The 19470-nt window shown below is 37.6% G+C and overlaps 1 protein-coding gene across 1 annotated transcript in view; it reads left to right on the forward strand.

Moving 5' to 3' along the window:
* The window catches only part of SV2C (synaptic vesicle glycoprotein 2C), an 82696-nt gene extending 75945 nt beyond the window's left edge, over positions 1–6751 (forward strand). Inside the window, exon 12 of the mRNA XM_086479527.1 lies at positions 6568–6751. Within this exon, the coding sequence (XP_086335653.1) occupies positions 6568–6751 (184 nt within the window). The remainder of the gene's footprint in view (positions 1–6567) is intronic.
* The last annotated feature ends 12719 nt before the right edge of the window (positions 6752–19470 follow it).

The following is a 19470-nucleotide window of genomic DNA, read 5'->3' on the forward strand; positions in this document are numbered from 1 at the left end:
GTGGACATTTTTGGGTGCTCCAAGTCTTTCCTACAAACTTTTCATATTTTCCAAATGCTGCTTTGAAAGGAGGTGATGTAGAAATTAAGGCATAGAGGAAAAAGATATTGCTAAAAATTACTTTATATTGTGCATCAGGAGAGGAAATCTGTGGAGTGGCACGTGTGGTACCAACAATCCCAGTCACTGGGCATTTTAGAAGAAGGAATGGGCTGAAAGCATAACGGCCAACCCAGCTGTAAGGGCTCAGCACTTCAGCAAAACAAACCTGAAGGTGCCAAGCTGAGCACGAAAATGTGAAATGCATACTTAATGACTGATTAGTTAGCTTTAAGTTACTTGTTTGCATCATATATGAATTCTGCGGCAGGGGTAAGGATTGTATCCTTTCTCCTGACGACATTCAACTACCTTAACCATGAGACTGCTTTCTCATCTTGCGGTCTCCAACCTTATTCACATTGTACCTTCCAACTTCTGCAGCAGATGGGAGAAACCAAGTTTTCGTCGGTACATTTATATTTTACCCTCAAGCTCTCTTTGTTCTGTGCATTGGCAGAGTGATGCAGGAAAAAATATTGTGTGATGAGGTAATTATGGCTTGTGCTGTAATGTGTGTGCCCAAGGGGCTTGCAATAACATTGCATGGTTTCCTATCTCTGCCTGTAATATAAATATGAATGGAAGAGAGTTAAAATTCTCTGAAGAAGTAACATTTAGGATATTTTTATGACTTTAAAATACAGTCATTACTTCCACATAAATGATAAATATCTTCTTGTGAACTAACTTGGCAAGCACCAACTTTATAAGCCAAGACTTTTTTCAAGGAGTGGATACAACAAATAACCCAAATCTAAACAGAAAGTGGAATAGAAATAGGTCATCTCCCACAGAGTAAATCAAGGTCAGACTGCATCAGATAACCAACAATTCATCAGTTTTACTACAGCTGCCAGACATCTGGGTTTGAGTCTTGGCCAGGAATATTTAGAATTCAAGGTGTGCTATAAAATGAAGTCATCCTGTTATGCCTTTTTTTAATATTTCTGAAATAATTTTGTAAGGGTTTAGTCATAATTAAGAAATGTCACCTATCTACAGTTCATTATTATTTATCTTTTTCTCTTTTTATTGAGCCCTGAGAATCTATCCCAGAGTAATAAACATTATTCACAGGGAATCTTAAGTCCAATTTTGTGTTGTTGTGGCTGTCAGAAGAGTTTTCTATTCTTTTGAGTCATAACAGAAGTCATCGACTCACAGTAGACTATCTGACAGCTATTTTCTACTGCCATCCTGTGGATGTGGTTCAATTGCATTTTGCTGAAATTTCATATTAATGTTTTTAAGGCAATACATGCTGAACCTATGCAATGCCTTGGGCGGTAGTCCACACTGAGTGCTCTAATTGGCCAGGCTATTATATGCATCTTTGTACATATACTTTAAAAGATCTTAAAATGTCTGGAGATTAGAAAATTGTCGATAGCACATTCAGAAACTCGGATTTAATAGCCTTTGCATATTATCAAAACCCACATAAATGATAGTCAGAGTGTTTTGTAACTTGCTGGTTAGGCTCAGCACTAGCTCTGGCAAGAAAGTTATCAAATATCTGTGCTACATGTTCAATAGCACCCCAGTGCAGGACAATGGAGTTTTTTAGGTACTCTGTCAGCGTTGGAAAAGTGGGCCTGAAGTATTTTATGTAGGAGTATAAGCACCTGGCCTAAGAAGGAGATATAAGCACCTGGCCTAAGAAGGAGAGTATGTGGCAACTAGGAAACAAGCTCTTTTAATCTAAAGGCCTGGGTAATCCCTCTATTTTTAACTATTTGGATGCTTGCCATTTTTGTGTGGGGCTTGGGTGAAAGGAAGCTAAATGTTTTTCTTTGTCATGTCTTTCCCAGCAACAGAAGTAAAATACACTGGGGAAAATTCCTTTTCCCTGACAGTCATCTTTCTCTGAGACCTGACACTTTTATAAGACTTCCACATTTTTCTCGTATGTGTAACTTTTTTTTTTTTTTTTTTTTTTTTTTTTTTTTTAAGGCAAATGGATTCACCAGCATTATCTTACTGTTATGCCTGTAGGATTTAATGACATTCTCTAGCTGGACAAGGGATTCTCGCTGCTGAACTCCCTTGATCAGTAATAAGGATTGCTCATGGAGTCAAAAAGACATTTTTATGCCAGTGCTTCACCCAGTAACTGATCAACATAACGGAAATATAGTAATGGCCTTATGCCTTTGGATTTTTTCACTTAATTCATTCATGATGCTGAGATGACACATCACATATCTTTGATCATTTGCAGACTTTCTGTACATTCTAGCATTTTCCTGACACACTGTACCAGAGACTGTACTAGTGCTGCAAGAGACTATGCTCATATATGTATGTGAATTGCAGCATATTTATTGCCTAGCTACTTTTTGTCCCCTGGATTCAGCTGAATTAATTATAAAGGCATGAATTAATGCAGATTTTAGCTGATTTGAATCACAAACACTGTTCTAAGAAAGACATTTAAAAAACAAAATCTGAATTTGCTATCCCTAGAGCTCAACAGTTTGCTTCTTGACTTTGTTCTGACTATTAGAATATTAGACTATTAGACAACAAATTTACATTCAAACACAGTATTAAAATTAAAGTATATGAAGGCAGAAGGTTGAACAGTGACAATGTTTTTCAGCATTTTACTTAAGCCTGTAAAAATCTTACTGTTCCTGCCAATGTTGTGCATATTTTAGGCAAAAGGATATGTCTGAAAACTGCTTAAAGATTAAAAGATTAAACTTCTGCTAGGTTGTTCGTTTTGTATCATCAGGACAGCCAAGGGCAATAGAAATTGTCTTACTTTGTCTTACTCTCCTTTGTTTATAATTTGATAACATTAATGGGATTAGACTAATAATGAGCCCTTATAGTTGGAAAAATTGAATAAGTCCATTTTACAAAGCAGAACTGTTTTTTCAGTGCCAACAAATTGCCTTCATTTTGCTCAGATATGAGAGATATTTTATTACAAAATTACTTTAAACCTTAATAAGGTAATCTTGGGCATGTAAGCTATAATAGATCTAAAGCACAGTGGGAACCTTGAATGTGCTATCTGTAAAGCCCAGCACATGAAAAGAAATCATCCAAATTGCTCAGAAAATTATATTCAGACCCCTGTTATAACTAGTTGATACAAGCAAATAGCATCTGTGAAACAGGATACCTTTATAAGGCAGTATAAAACAACACTGAATATAAGTAAAGCATCCCCATATGTTTTGTGCTATTGCCTTTCCAAAGATTTCAGCCTCTATCCAAATTTGCTTTAGCTTGATCTGTGTGTTCTTTGGGGAGTTCTGTTATCTCTCTGAATATACTGAGGCTATTGATATCTGCCTATTTTCTTTACATGAACACTGGTTTTTTTCCTATTACTGTTGTTTGGGGGCAAGTTTGGTTTTACATCAGCTCTGGCAGCTGAAGAAATGATATTTACATGTGCAAACACTGATCACAACCAGGCACGACCATAACTTTAGAAATACTTTCTGTGCATAAATGGGGCCAAAATTCAAACAGTTCTGACTCTTCCTTTCCTTCTTCCCCTGACTTGTTCAGAATAGCTGCAACCTGTTATTATCCGATCACGTAAATTTGGTTTTCTGGGCTGCTTGTGTTGTCTTTAACCTTTTCCTACGTGTTTGTGATAAAGTCTATTTTACCACAGTCTTTCCTATTCACGTTCCTCCTTCCTACCTGCACCCTTTTTCACCCTAGAAGATACATCACTCTGGAGTTCCTTCCCTCTCAGGAGCTTCTCCCCATCCTGGGTCGGCTTCTTTCACATGTTCTGGGCTTTATCTGCCCTTGTAGTACAGATACTTCTGTGATACAGATTTGATAATCTTCTCATAGGCTTTGAAAGATTACTCCAGTGGCTCTTCACTGCTTATTTCAGTGCATTTTCCACTCCTCCTTTGGACAGATTCCTCCAAAAGTCGTCCTTAAAATGGGCAAGTTTTATCTTGCTCATTCCTTCTCTGAGGAAGGCATTTTCAACTAGCTGCTGCAAATATTTTTCAGTCAGAAAGCTTCACAACCAACACTTCCATAGTTTCCTCATCTGCTGCTCTCCGTGGTATGCTCTCTGGCAGCCCTCACTGGTTTGCACTCTCAGAGAGCAGAGCATGTCACTTTCAAGATTATTATCTCCAGGATGTGCCTGTTTGGCACTAAGTATTATGTAAATGTACTGCAGGTTTAATCAAATTTAGAAAAAACAAGCAAGGGTGGGCTTTGAACATTCAGGAGGCATATCTGAGACTCTTGTGCTTGTTTTTTCAGTTTTTCTGGGTAGTTTCTGCTTCGCCATTGGAATGGTCTCTCTCTCCTTCTTTAGATATCGCTGACATTTATTGTCCTGCAATATCTGGATGGATGCCATATTTTACACAAGGAGGAATTATGATTACTTCAGACCAGATAATAATCACTTTGCTAAATCTCAGGCATTTTAAAGAGACTGAAACACTACTGTTGATTGCAAGAGGCGTATTGCTGAACTAATAATAAATATATTATAATTATAATCACCTAGCAAAAGAGACTAGCTTGTGTCTTGTCCTGGAGTCAGAAAATGAATATAACATGCAGAGCTGGCACTGGAACAGTATCAACTTTTCTGATTTTATTTCAATAACATGTTAGGCAGGAGAGTTGACTTTGGTCTGCAACCATGGACAAATAAATATTTAATGTCAACAGAAAAAAACTTTTTGAAGTTATGTTAATTATTCTGTTCCATGTCTTAATTCTGTTCTGCATACATCTTTTTAACTGATTTAAGAATTTGACAGTAAGAGTATCATTACTTCACATTAACACATTTCTGAATCTTGTTCAGATTCTGGAGTTGTCTCCATGGGTTAACTAGAGTTCTGCTTCTTAGACCAAAGTAGAACAATTTAGAAATATCCCAAAAGGATATAGACCTACCTTCATCATTCTTTTGATGCAGGTCCTCAAATACACCAGGACTAGTATAATTCTGAAGCACAGCATGTCAGATACAGTCAAGGCATGGACTGCTGAAAATCCCTGTATCCTGGTCAACTATACTAGACAGAAGCTTTTACCTCTTCCTCACTATAAGCCTGGGTTGTAGGACACTGAAGTGCCTAGCTGATCAACACTATTGAGATCCAGATTTGCAGAAGAGCAAAGGAGATGAACTAGTGGCACTCTGGGCTGTGGCCATGTCCATTCGTTTCTTGAGACAGAGGATCTCTTCTCCCTTCATACCATGGTTTGCTGTTTTCAAAATCAAAAAACAGTTCTGTGAAGAACATTGAGAGTTTATATCCTTGCTCTCAGATGGGAACAAGTCTGCTTACTTCAAGTTGATTATCTAGGCTTCTCTTTAGGAATTCCAGTAGAAGTTACTCAGACTTCCTCAGAATTCAGGCTACATCTGAGTACAGGACTTCTTCCTTTCCCTCACATGTACCTCAGTACAACAACTAGGACTCTTTTTAGCCACTCAGACCAACAGCATTTCTGTTGATCCCTGCTGTTTAGACTGGGGGCTTTTTTCTTTTAATGGCAGTACTTAACATTAAGTAGAAAAGGAAAAAGAAACAAGCATTCTTTTCTGAAAAAAAGAACATCTATCCTCTTGATTCCTCCGGCAAGCACGGTGTGAGCTCCGCATAGTCCTTTTCTCTTTCACTTCTAAGAGATTTGAGAAACATTAGAGATTCTACTGTCATACAGATATTTTTAGTAGGACAGTTTTTGGTAGGACAAGGTTATTCCTGCAACTAGGAGTCATACAGTCATGTCAAAACACAATTTATTAAATGGTGGCAACTTGCACAATACATCTGTGCACAGGCTACCAGACATCTAAAATACTTAACCCAGACTACTAAAATGACACCACTGCAATGCAAAGCCCTTCTGAGCTGCCTGTGTCATACTTTCTGTTGACAATCTATTTCTTTCCCCTTTTCTCCAAAGTTTCTAAGATACCTCTTCTGCACCAAGCAGGGTTTTTCATGCCCTATTCTCTTTATCCCTAAGAGACAAACATTCATTATTACTGGAGGTCTCTTTAGCCTTTTGAAAAGGCACTGGTTGAACATGTATACCAACCTGTAAGAAACCCATTTCTATTTAGTGTCCCAAGATGATCATTCTCTTATTCTGATGAATTTTTCCCAAATCGTTTTACACCTCCTGTCTCCCAGTCCAGCATTTTAAGTGTTACTGAATTTGCATTTGCAAGTCCTTTGTTCTACTGTAGAGGTGCAAACTTACCTAATCAGGCATTCATTTCACATTGTGGTCCTTGAAGCAGCAGAAGGAATTTGCCTCAGTAAAGTGCTGTAGCAGCTGAGCTTTGGTTTCAAATTATGGAGACAAGCACAGGATCCTTGTTGGCATGAATTCTGTTTAAGATACTGGTGCTATACTGATTTATTCCCACTGAGGATTTGTCTCAAAGGCTTTACTCTTTCACCCATTTTTTTAACTTTCTTTTGTTTTCTCTTCTAGGGCAACAGGCTTTGGCTTTTTGAATGCACTATGCAAAGCAGCAGCTGTACTTGGAAACTTAATATTCGGTTCCCTTGTTGGTATCACCAAAGCAATTCCTATTCTCCTTGCTTCTACTGTTCTAGTATGTGGAGGTCTGGTAGGACTTCGGCTTCCTGACACAAGAACCCAGGTGTTGATGTAACTGGAAAAAGCCATTTACTATTTATTTCCTCCTTCATACAATTGTCGGCTCTCCTGATCGATGGTGCAAAGGCTTCAGATTCTCAACGCTTAGTAGAGTGCTCAGATGTCAGAAATCAAACTCAAAAGGTACTTTTGGACTGGCAGAGATTTAGCAACCTCTTTATGGAAGTTTTAAATTTCACATTTGTTTGCTTGCTTATGTTGCCATTCAAAACCACTTAACTTCAAACTGCAAAGCTACCTCTTAAATCACTTCCGGTGACATATGCAGGAAGGTAAAAACCATACTGATAATTAGATATTTAAAATGCAAGCAGTTATATAATTCAAAAAGTACATGCTAAATTTGGCCATGGCATTGTGAGCTTTTGTAACAGTACAGATATGCAAGTCAATTACTTAACAGTGTTGACACAGAGAATGTTAATGTATCAATGCATGCAGCATGAATCAGGAAACTCTACAGACCACATCAGAACTGAGAATACTGACCTTCTGCAGCTGTTCTTAGATGGTAAAAACTTGTGGTAATGCCTCTTTCTTGGAAAACCTTTTTAGGCAGATTCAGTCTAAAGCTTACAAACCATGCCCCATATTTACTAAGGAAGAGGCAACAGCTACTGCAGGGAGATGAAAAGCCCATATGGGTAAGCAGCAAAGAGAATAACAAAACAAACACTTTCACTCTTTGCTGCTGATCCTCTAGAAAAATTTTGTTTTATTCTCACTTGTGGCACTTGGAATGTTTTTGCCATTTTAAAACAGTGAATTTTTCTGAATCCAGGAGTTAACCAATGCAAGTATTTATGATGATGTAAGTATGAAGGAAGGAAGAATCAGGCCAATGAACTATATGAAAAGTAAGATGCTTTCAAAAGTTTGTTTGGTATTTACACTTCTAATACATTTTTCTTTGTCACAGAGTGCTTATAAAGATATGTGACCATAGAATGCCACCTAGTAAATTTAGTCAGGTCGTAACTTCAATATAGAGTACAATGTAATTAAAACTTCTCAAATATTTTTTGAAAAATAATACCGAAACAAAGAAAAGCAATAATAAAGAACCCCAGCTTCATTGTTTTCACAATATATACACTTATTTATGTAAGCATCTTCTCACCAGATTTTTAATAGTTCTAGAGATATCTCACCATTTAACATTTTCAAATATCTCTCTGAAAGGCCATTGAGAAAGAAGCCATGGCAAGGCTGCAAGGAGAGGTAATGTTTTTATTACACCAAGTGCAAGGATGGAGTGTAAATGGTACTAAATATACTCCTTCCAAGAGATATGCTGTGGACTGTTTTGGATTACAGTACAGTTTCCCACCAGTCCTACTGCTGTGCAAAAGGCTATGGGATCTCTTTAAAATGTTATCATTAAAAATGCAGTACAAATACATTTATAAAAGTAGCAGGCAAAAAGGGCAGATCCTCTGATGACAGAAACTGGCTTTGCTTTCAGTGGAGCTAACGCAACTTGTATCAGCTGATGAACTATCTAGTGTTTCAAGTTTCAAAGAACAAATCTGGTATGAAGCACAAGAAAAAATTTATCAGTATTTTTTCTGATTATGTCTGACAACATTTATGAGGTGGTTGAATCATTGCCAAAGAAATTAGGTTCTCAGATAAGGTCATTGTGTAGTAAGATACTTTTTTTTTTTTCATTAATTTTTCTCTTGCTCGTATATGTGAACATAGCTTTGGATAGTAGTATCTATCACTGCGTTCTGTGTCAGTCATCATCTTATTCATGCTGAAAGAGTCAGTACAATTCATATAATAACATCATTCATTACATCTGAAGTTCTCTGTTTAATTTACTGATTCTAGAAGTTACATTGTTCAGTTGCTAACAAATGCCTGTGCTACACGTTGTAGCACCAAAATGTTAGCCCAAGATGTGGTTTTCTGCTATTAAAAAATGAGAAATTGGATGAATTAAAAAAGCATGAGTACAGAAAACTAGTGGGAATTCTTTTGATGCTGATAATTTAAATACGATATAGTAAGAAACAAAGCTGAGGAAGTGTGTTTATTATGAAATATAAACAGTGAAGATATTTGAGATTAAATATTTTACCTTTAAATCTGACTTAAACACATCTTTAAAATTTCTAAACTGTGTTAAAAAAAAAAAAAAGGAGGAAGAACTTTTTTCACGAAGTTCCAAGTTAAGAACAAAGTTCTGGCCTTAGTTTTGCAGCTGTGGCTTTTGTCCACTAGTCGTAGCCTTAGTATTATTTCAATGCTGTTTTCTCCAATGAGAATCATATTTGAGCCCTATTTCTCTGACATTCATTAGTAGCTTGTGTCCACCTCCTTGAACTTACTGCAAAACTTATTTTGAAATCTGAAGCCTCTGTACGTGTTTGGAGTAAACATCAACAGCAATGGTAAAATATTACATTGTCTTGCTATGCACTGTCCGCTTGAAGCAGTATTCTGTCCACCTCTGTATGTAATTTCAAAAAACATCCAGATCCAACACTTCATGCCACCTGACCAGTGTGGAGGAAATGGGCCACAGAAAAATAAGATTCAACTTTTCAGGGCTACAGTTCAAGACTAACATACTAAAATCTCATTACATGTAAAATTATGCTGATTTCAATGTTGGTTCTTATCCTAATTCCTGACTACATCATAAATATGTGATTAAGTCTAGATGAAGTGGAATATAGCAGCAACAAGAATTAGTAAAAATGAAAAAAATTCCCAACTACATGGACCTTGCATGGCCCAGAATTAGAGTGAATGTTCTAAGGTAGGAAAACAGAATAGTGGGCAGGAAAAGGGAGAAAAAGTAAATGGAAGAGGTGAACAAAGAAAAGAACCCACAAACATTTCCAACATTTTAAACAAACCTAAAGCTAGAATTTCCCTTGCTGGTGAGCCAGTGAGCTCAACAGATTTGAACTAGATTGCAAGCCAGCATCAAAGCTGTTTGAACAGTCAATTGTTTGGGCTTGAGTGCAGTGAAGATTTTTCTCATAAAAACAAAAGAAGTGAAAGCAATTTCAAGCTATAAATACTTGGTTAAGTAGGTACAATCCATAGACTGGAACAGAAATACTTAATCTTGGAGATCTGAACACAAATGTTACTTATGTTTTAAGCAAAAGTGATTTGGCTGGTCTTTAGTGGATCTGTCTTTTTTTTCAGCTTCCAAAGCTATTTCAGGTAATAGATATCGAACAGTAGGAATTGCATTTCCTTTCTATGTCTGAATAGTGAATACTTATATCTCACACAAAGAATCACTTAGTGGCCTGGTTAGATCCCTGATACACCACAGAGAACTGAATTTGATAGCATTTGTGTATCAGAGTAATCAAACATATATAATCAAAACTGCTTATTTGTCTGTTTTGGTCACTGAACTGACTGACCACTAGCTGGAAACTCAATTCAGTCTAAATTGAAGTAGGATGTAAGGTCTAGTGCTCTTCTCCTGTAAAGCTGAAAGGCTTATCCCAACTACAGCAATGACAAAAAGTACAATGGCCCCTGAAGACACAGAAAACTGACAGCATTTAGAATATTATTAACCATGACGGTTAACTACTTTCAAATTCGAAAACTGTCTGCAAAAGAGACCGCATGTGTTCATCATTTGGCTAAGAAATTTTATTTTAATTTGTTTTACTCCTTACAGGTTGTCTGATAGTAGAGCTTGACTTAGCAGATGCTTATTTCTTGAAAGCATCTTATTTATTGTGTTTGTTGTTTTAACCAGATTGGCTATATTCATGTTAGCACCTTGTTGGTTGGAAGCACAGGCTACAACATTTGACATGCATTGCATTGACTGTGGAGTACAGTCTCCTAGCAAGGGAACCAGGACTAGGTGTTCACAGTTTCTGGAGTGCTGAAGGGGGTTGCTAATGAATGATGTGTTGGGAGGCCTTCTTCCTCTATGCTTGATTTTAGCCAGTGCCTTTCCAGAGGTGTATACTACAAAACGTTGACACAGGTGAAAAAGCATTAGCCCTCCTTCCTGATGGCTCCAGTAGCCTATTCTTTGTTCATCATCTCAGAAAAGTGGGAAGAATTAAGACTGCTAACTCAAGCTCTGCGCTCCTGCTTTTCATGCCGTTCCATTCATTCAATCCCAAATTGCTTTTCTTATCAGAGGACGAATGTAAAAGAAAGTCAAAACTCACTGCTCATGCTCTCACTTGCTTCTGACTTCATAGTGGCATTCAATAAGAAGGTTTGCCATGTATCTTTATCAATTTAGTCATCCCTTTTTAAACAAAGATGGAAAGTGAGCTCAAAAGTCCTTCAGATAATCTTACCCTTTTGAGGCAACCAGACTCCACATTTTCCTACATATCCAGGAGGCTGAACTAATACAAGGAGAGGTCTCCTCTCAGAAAGGCCTTTGTTGGTCTACTTCCACTGTGGGTGCCATATGGGGAATCATCTTGTCTCTGCACCTAGCTCAGCTTCATTTGGAGGAAACAGTATTCTTTCTTGTTTTCTTTTTCTACCACTATGGAGACTTATCTTTGTGTAACTGCTCTTGAAGCTCAACTGCTGATTCCAATTCTTAGCAACATAATATCGTCCTCAGACCCTCATATGGATAGCTTCTGTGTGCTGGGGTTTAGCTCACTTCTCCATTGTGAGTTCTAAAACGATCTTCATTAGTCAGAGAAAGATGTTTACATACAGTCGCACCTCTTTACCCAAACAAGATGATATCATGCTAACCAACCTACAAGCCATGTTTCCTGTTTAATAACCTGGAAATGCAATAGAAATTTCAATCACAATGTTAAAAAATGAAGGCTTGCACTCAGGGAGTCAAACACACGAGAAGTGAAAACAGAAATGCTCCACTTCCTCTGGAGCCTTGAAAGAAAACACATGTTAGGTAATCATATTCCAGGAGAAAACACATCTGAGAGACTGCTTTTCCTCTGCATTTCCTGCCTTCCTGTTCGTTAAACTTACTGTAAAATATTAGGTATTTGCCTGAATTAGTACTTTCCAATGCTGCTAGTTCAGGAAATACAGCATGAAAAGACAGATTTTTGTCTGCAGTTTAGAGGCAAGACAGGGATTGGGCAGTGATGTGGAATTAGCAGAGACATGTTAGCCAGAAAATCTGGAACTCAGTTCGGAACCTGAATTAAATAGAAAGCACCAATTTGTAATGCTACTTGCAGATCTTCCTCACCTGACTCTGTATACAACCAGTCCATAGGCTGAAATCAGCCTCATCTGCTTTCTTCTAACATTGATAATTTCAACCAAATGATGCAAAATATTTTTGGACCCATTATCATTATCTGCATTCTATTTTTTTATTGCAGTGCTGGATACCCTACTTCTTCCTGCAAAGGAAGGATCTTTCAATATTTAGTCCTACTTTAGATGTGTAAGTTTATTATACAAAACTTCACTCACATTCAGGACCTTTCTTTGATGCAGTTAGTTAGCATGTCAGAAACAGGAAAAGACAGAATGGGCCTGATTGATTTATTTTTCTTATTTGATAGTAGGTTGAATTATGTCCAAAGATGTTGACCTGTAATATGTAGCCATGCTTTCTAGCCCTTGGAGTACATCCTGTCCAACTGAAAATTAATAAAGCAGTAATTTTTGACAGTCTCCTCCCACAACATACATAAAAGCTACATTTACTAGGACCTAAATACTTAGGAAGAGAATGGGGAAAAATACAGCTGTAATTGCTTTCTGGGGTAAAAGATTTTCCCTGTTTGACAAAGATCTAGAAGATATTGCTTGCTTCTGACGAGTACATAGTCCAATAACCAAAGACTGGAGATAACTTAACAACAAAGGTATTTGGATGAGGATGCCCTGACACAAAAGTATTGTCATTTCCACCCAGGCTACTCATGAATACACGTTTTAATACAGAGAATATATGTAGAGATCTTGCTCTTGCTTTGGCCAACAACACTTCTGAGCTGTAGCAAGACACATCAGTCTGCAAGTGAGAGAGAGAAATTGCTGGCAGGCGGCTTTCATACTCTCTCCACAGCTAGCCACCTAAGCTCATTTCACTTGGATCCTAAGGATCTGCTTTTTGCCTCAGCCTCCTACTTTCTAGTTTTGGACATCTACCACCTGCATCTCAGTTTTCACTGTAGTCCTGACCAAACAAGTTGAAGCTACTTGCTGCTAATGGAAAGCACTCATAATTCATCACAAGCACAGTACCCTGCAAGAGTCCGATGTCTTATGTTTCGTTCCAGTTTCATCTGTTGGCTAGAGCTAGAGTTGTCACCTAGCACTTCTCTCTGATAATACTGCATGCTTTCTAACCTATAAGACGTGTCTTCTATCCTCTTAATGTCTGCCTTGTAAATATATGCCTGTCCCACACTGGTTATGTGATAAAAGTTACTTGTGAATCCCATGTAGGCCTGTCTTACCCAGTTAAAAGGTGACCCTTCAAAAGAATAGGGTTGTGAAAAAATAGCGAAGTAGAATCAAATTAAATGCAAACCATGAAGAGTAAGATTTCAAGGCCTAGGTTTCGTTTACTTTTATTTTTGTTAGTTGTTTTCCTTAAATCCTAGTCCACAGATATGTAATACTGTATATTGTAAAGAAGTATTACACGGTTAGAGGTGAATACATATACAGACACACGTGTGGGTGAGCATACACACATATATACACACACACGTCCCTATAACACAGGTGGATGTAAGACTTACAAACCTTATTCTCTCCTCATTCTCGATAACACTGTTACTTTCTGCTTAGAGCATTATGCTTCGAACACATATAATACCCTGCTCCGTTCCTTGTGCAGAACCCTTTACTTATTCATGTGCAAAATTGTTGGGATGGCAATTTTCATCTTAGCTGGCCATTACCTTTTGGTCATTGGAAGGGAACTCTGAAATGGCCTGAAAAAAATGAGCTCTGACTTAGCTGTAGCCTTTCCACCCTGCCACGCCAACCCTCCCCTACCACACAGTGCCAAAAAGCAAAACAACACATCATGCAAACACACTGGTCGTGTTCCAGTGACTAGGGGATACAGCACTCTCAGATATATAAAATCCTAAAAGCTATGAATTTTGTCTTATTCTACTAGAAGTCCTTCAAAATGTTCCATGTGGTTCTCAACATGTTAACTTCTCTGTAATGTATGAGAAAATGTCTGTGCCTTCCTGTATTGTATGTTTTTCATTATTTCTGCATACATAGCTGCTGACGTGGCTAAACAACAGTTTGCTGCTGTTCTTATCAGCAATCTTCCACGAGCCTGAAACAGAGCCATTGCCAGGGTGTCTTTCAATCAATGATTAACACCCAGGAAGATCTTCTACAGTAATTAGTGTTGTATAAAGTAGTTGCAGCTATAATTTGACCAAGTCCATGTGCACACAGAGCAGTGAGGGTGGAGAGAGCTCTTTCAAAAGCTCTGGCATATGCTACATTTCTCCTTCCCTTTTTGCAGGATATTCACTCTTTGCAGTGTCCTTCCTCTAGTGGGGAACATGCACACATGCTACAGAACTAGGAAAACAGCAGAAGAAAGATGTATTCCTTCCACAGGACATAACAATGTATATTTGCTATAGGAAAGCCAACTCTATACTAAGATTAAAACAAACAAACAAACAAACACAAGCAGCTTGCAATTCTTTTCTTTCCCCATGTCTTCTGTGAGTTGATAAACTGAATACCAGTCTATATCAAACCTTTGGGAGGAGACTATGAAAGGGTAGAAATGCTTACGTGATAGTACTGTTGGAAAGTAGTAGGTCTTTCCAAAAGGAAAACATACTCACTGAGTGAGACTGTAGCATATGGTTTCTAATTGTGATCATGAATAGACAGTTTTAAGTAGAGAATTGCCATTCAGATTAAAAGTAGCAGTAAATAATACTACCTTCTATTTGGAAATTTGTAAGCATAGATTAAAACCAATAGTTTAAAAGGAAAAAGAGAATATTAAAATCTGCAGAGCAACTCATAAAACACAACCTCCCACCATCTCTTTTGGACTCAACTTACAGCTCTTTTCTGTTTCTTTCTGCCACAGATCCCTTCTGATAAGGTCATTGATTCCGTTAGTGCTTCACTAGTGAAATGAAAGGTTTTACTGACATTTGCAACAAAAATGAGAGCAGGCATGAATTTAGCACTGTAGGAAAGATAGCTTATTTATAAAGAGTTAAAGAAATGCACCAAGCTGCTAATGACTGCATTTATTGTTTTCCAAGTGGTTTAGGATTCTACAAAGTGTTTGTAGTACTACACGAAAACTAGTTTTGTGTGTGTAAACTGATCCTGTTTAAATCAGAGAAGCAATTTTCAGGATTGGGATCTTAGCTTTGTCTTTCAAAAGTATTAGATACATGATTGTGTATACTGTCATGCTTGAAATGTTGTGAGAGAAATGTGTTCTTTCAGCCCTTATTTTTAACATTAATAATTTTAGCCTGGCTTTTTCCTATGAATGTAATGTTTCCCAAACAGTAAAGGGATTTTTGATAGCATCCTATGCTGCAAGCCTAATGAATCAGCTAACAGCTGGTTTTAGCCATTTTCTATAGAATATTGTTGTAAAAATCCCAATTAAAACTTTCCAAAAACTGGTTTATTATGCTGAGCTGCATAACATTGTGACAACTAAATTGTGTCTCATATTTGGCCCCAAATATATGTGACAATGTACTATACATCATTAGAGGTTTTTTTTAAGTGGGCAATTCCCTTTGCAGTGTAATGACATATGTGCAAAAGTCAGACGTCAAGGATGAGGTACTGAATGTAGAGCTCTTTGCCTTCACTGTAATTTATTGGCAGCATTTTCTAATGCTGAGCAACAGAAGGAAAACATGTATTCTTTCCTATTTTTTTGTGAGCTGTTTTCTGCTCCCAGTTTCTCCTACTAAACTTCTACTCAAATTGCCAACTGCTCTAAGCTAACTGGAAGTACAATTTTTCAAACTGTCTTTAGTGTACAAAAGCACAGGTGTGTTAGTGTGCATACATTGTCAAGAACATCATAACCATTTCTGACAGTTTCCATTTCTTGATGTGAGGAAACATATACATATTGCATATATGGTAATGAGCTACTTTGAAGTTGAATTCCCATTTACACATGTTTACTTCCAGATCTGCTAATCTGCAACAAGATCTTGGCAATGGTCCTGACCTCTCTGTTTCTTTCTTTGTTTTCTTTACTGCTGTGTGTGATCTCCTGTAAAGCAAGTTACAGTCATCACTGTTGTATATATGTGTTTGCATGTGTGTGCCTTGATAAATTCTCTCTTTTGGAGTTCTGAATTTTTCATTTCAAGTCCAGCTGGTACAATTGTGAACTCATCTTTCCAGTATGCTCCTCTGTGTCAGATTGCCAACTTCCAAAATGTTTGACCAAGTGTTTTTATTAAGTCCCTTGATGAAAGCTGTCTGTATACTTGTGAAAGGGCATGCTCTGTGTAGGATGACTGTGTACAGTATAAATCTATAAAACATGGCAGTGTTTATAAATTTATCTGCCAAATATTTATCATCCATGTAACAAATGCAAAGTTATTTGTGTACATCAGATTAATAAAGGGGATTTTTTGCTCTGCAAAAAAAATAAAGATGTGCTCTGCAATGAATACGTATCAGGTGTGATGATAACCAGAACATCATTCTTCACTACCTACAAAATACTGAAAAGAGTTGTTTTACCTTAATTAGTTCTTTTACAAAGGCTGTCTATATTTCTCGTCTTTAGTGCCTGTAACAGAGGTTGAACATGTATTAAAAGAAAACATGGAGCAAGTTAAAGAAATGTAAATGACCATTGAGAAAGACGGAGTAAAAGTTGCTATGGTTGCAAGGAACAAAGTTCTTCAATTAACCATCTGGAATTTGTATTTTTATGGTATGTAATTGCACAAAATAGACATAACTGCACTGCAGGGGTATGTTATCATCCAAAGTGTGTAATCTAACTCCATGTGAAAAACATGCTGCTGGAAGGTATGATGATCCATGCATCCAAAAGGCCAATGGAAATTTATACGATAAACTATGGTTCTGTAACAACTTGATATGCACCAACAACAAAAAATCCAACCCCAAAAAACTGAAACAACAACATTAGTTCTTCATTGCATTTGTGTTCCAAAAAGCTTTAACAGATCAAATGTGGTAGCTTTAAAATAACAAAAAACTCCTGAGTTATTTATATTCTGCCATCTCTACGGCTGGATTGGAAATATATTTCCAAATATAGATTATTCCAAACAGATGATGGACTAAACAAAACACATGAGCCTCTTCAGCTGTGTTCCCCAATAGAGAAAAGTTAAGCTATATGTGAATTCAAGTGTTTTTCAGCTCATGCAAGTGCACTGTCTGCAAAACCCAACAACCAAGGCCATATATGGTTTTGTGACTGCCTTTTGGCAACTGGAGTTTTTTGGGGTACATTTGTTAAGTACAACGAACAGAAGTATTAATTCATATTTTAAATATCCTTAGATGTACACCCTCAGCTACCTGCATTTAAAGGAGATCGGTGCTGTAACTGCACTGCTCTCTTACCCTAGTGGAGATGCAGCTTTTACGCTTGTATCTCCTAGTCTCATTCTGGGAAGAAATCAACCTCCTTCGTGCGGAAGATAGGATAACAATCCAAAAGTGAGTGTGGGAGATTTGCACAGATTCTTCATAACTTCCTTTCAGAAATTTCACCTAATCTCTAGAAAACTTACAGTAGCAGGGAATCTTTTGTTGGAGCACTTCATCCTGCAAAAAGGATGGGAGAACTGCATTTCTCCAGTGAATTTTGCAAGCTGGCTGATACAGTTATGCTAGCAAAATGATGATGTTTGATTCCGACCGCTCTGTGTGTGTGTGTGTGTCTGTACATTGTGTGAGACAAGATAAGCACATAGAGACTGTGGATGCAAATATAAGAGGAGGAGGCATTTTGTGGTATCCGGCCCTGTGATATCTGAGACCAAAGCTTAAAACAGATCATGTGCATCCTCCATATGCTTTGCTTTCCACTAAGATGCCTAGGCTATGATTATTATTTAATCCATTGCAATTGTTAAGTTATGCACATGATATATGAGGCTGATGTGAGATCAGTATCTAACCTGAACTTCTCCCTGTCCTGTTTAGTCATCTGTGGAACTTTTTTGTAGCACTTTACTTTGACACCAAAGAAACATTGGCTTGATTCATAGACTTTTCTAAATATATTAAGCTGAACTGAAAATCGTGTCATTCTACATGTTTTCTGGTGGCACCATGCATAAACTTTCACAGTATACAGGTGAATCCATTCTTTCTGCAGACACATTTCACATCATGTTACTTCTGGCTCTCAGAGGGGACCTAACTGGTCTGATTAGGACTTAAGTAATAATTTTGTATTATTATAGTAGACTAAAGTTGTATGTGCAAAATAGCTTTGGAAGGCACCAAAGGCTGTATTACTGAGAGAATTCCTGGGCAAGGAGGATAGAGCTCAAAGTAAGGGCCTGACCACATCTGTTGCTGAATTTTGCAGGCATGAAAGTCTGTCAGCTGTGATCTGTGTACCACTACTGACTGCACTAGGGTACGCTGCCATCTTCAAAGCACTGTATGACTTCTGCTCAGAAAGCCAAATGCTGTCCCTATGTTTAGACCTAGACCCTATAGGCAGAAGTTGGAGCTTCTGCCATCAGTGGTTATGCCTGAACAAACTATATCTGGAAATGCATGCGCTAGTCAATCCAGGCAATGTTTCCAGCTTTGAAAATGAGAACACAAATCAGTATCAGCCTTACTAATCCTTGACTAACTTCTGTTATCCTTCAGAAAAGTCAGACTGTGGCAATTCTTGTCACAGAATGGGAAATTGTCGAAGTATTCCTCAAACACACTGTCCAATGCTGAAAAAAAATAAGTAAAGAATTAAGTTTGAAATGCCTGCTGTAACCACTTAAAATATTGGTTGGATATCCAGATACCCTGGCTGAATTCTGATCAGGGACAGCCTAGGCTACTGATCTAATCTTGATTCTTCCACATGCAAATGGCACTTTAATTAAAAAACTTCCATGATAATGCACAGAGTTGGATTATTGCAGAAAACAGTGGTTTTGTCAGTGGTTACAATAGCTCTGAATTGTGCATTTCACAACAGGTTGTATCATAACATATTTAATTGTGTTTTGTGCCCATATAGGCTGCAAACCACTTAACTCCAGGACTCTCAGGAGTTCCTGACTTTAAATTAAAACATCTTTTGCTTTGCAGTGAGGCTGAACATTACGGAGACTAGGAATGAGAAATCAGATAAATCTAAGAGTAATCAACCTTCTCCAGCATTCTGAAAGTGAAGCATTAGTGGACTCTTGTATTTGTGACATCATTGAGCTTTGAGTGGCTGTCCTTGCACAAACTCCCCTAAGGATTCCTTTCCAAACTCCAGATGCTGCCTATAGACAGAGTTGTGGCATTGATGGTAGAGCTAGACTATCCGAAAAGCAATCCTCCTGGTATGTAGGATTACATATCCATTAGGATCTTTTTTCCCCAGGTTTATTTCCTATCCAGCAGGTCTGGGCCCTTGGTGAACTGCTGTTTATGAATATGTTCCCCTGTCCCTCCCATTCTGTCCATAAGGTGCAACAGAAATGGTTGTTTTGTTACTATCCAGTAAAACTGTATAGAAAATGAGCTCAGGCTCCTTGAGAGCAATTACTC

This window comes from Leptosomus discolor, chromosome Z, assembly GCF_034619465.1.
Source record: "Leptosomus discolor isolate bLepDis1 chromosome Z, bLepDis1.hap2, whole genome shotgun sequence".
Taxonomy (NCBI): Eukaryota; Metazoa; Chordata; class Aves; order Leptosomiformes; family Leptosomidae; genus Leptosomus; species Leptosomus discolor.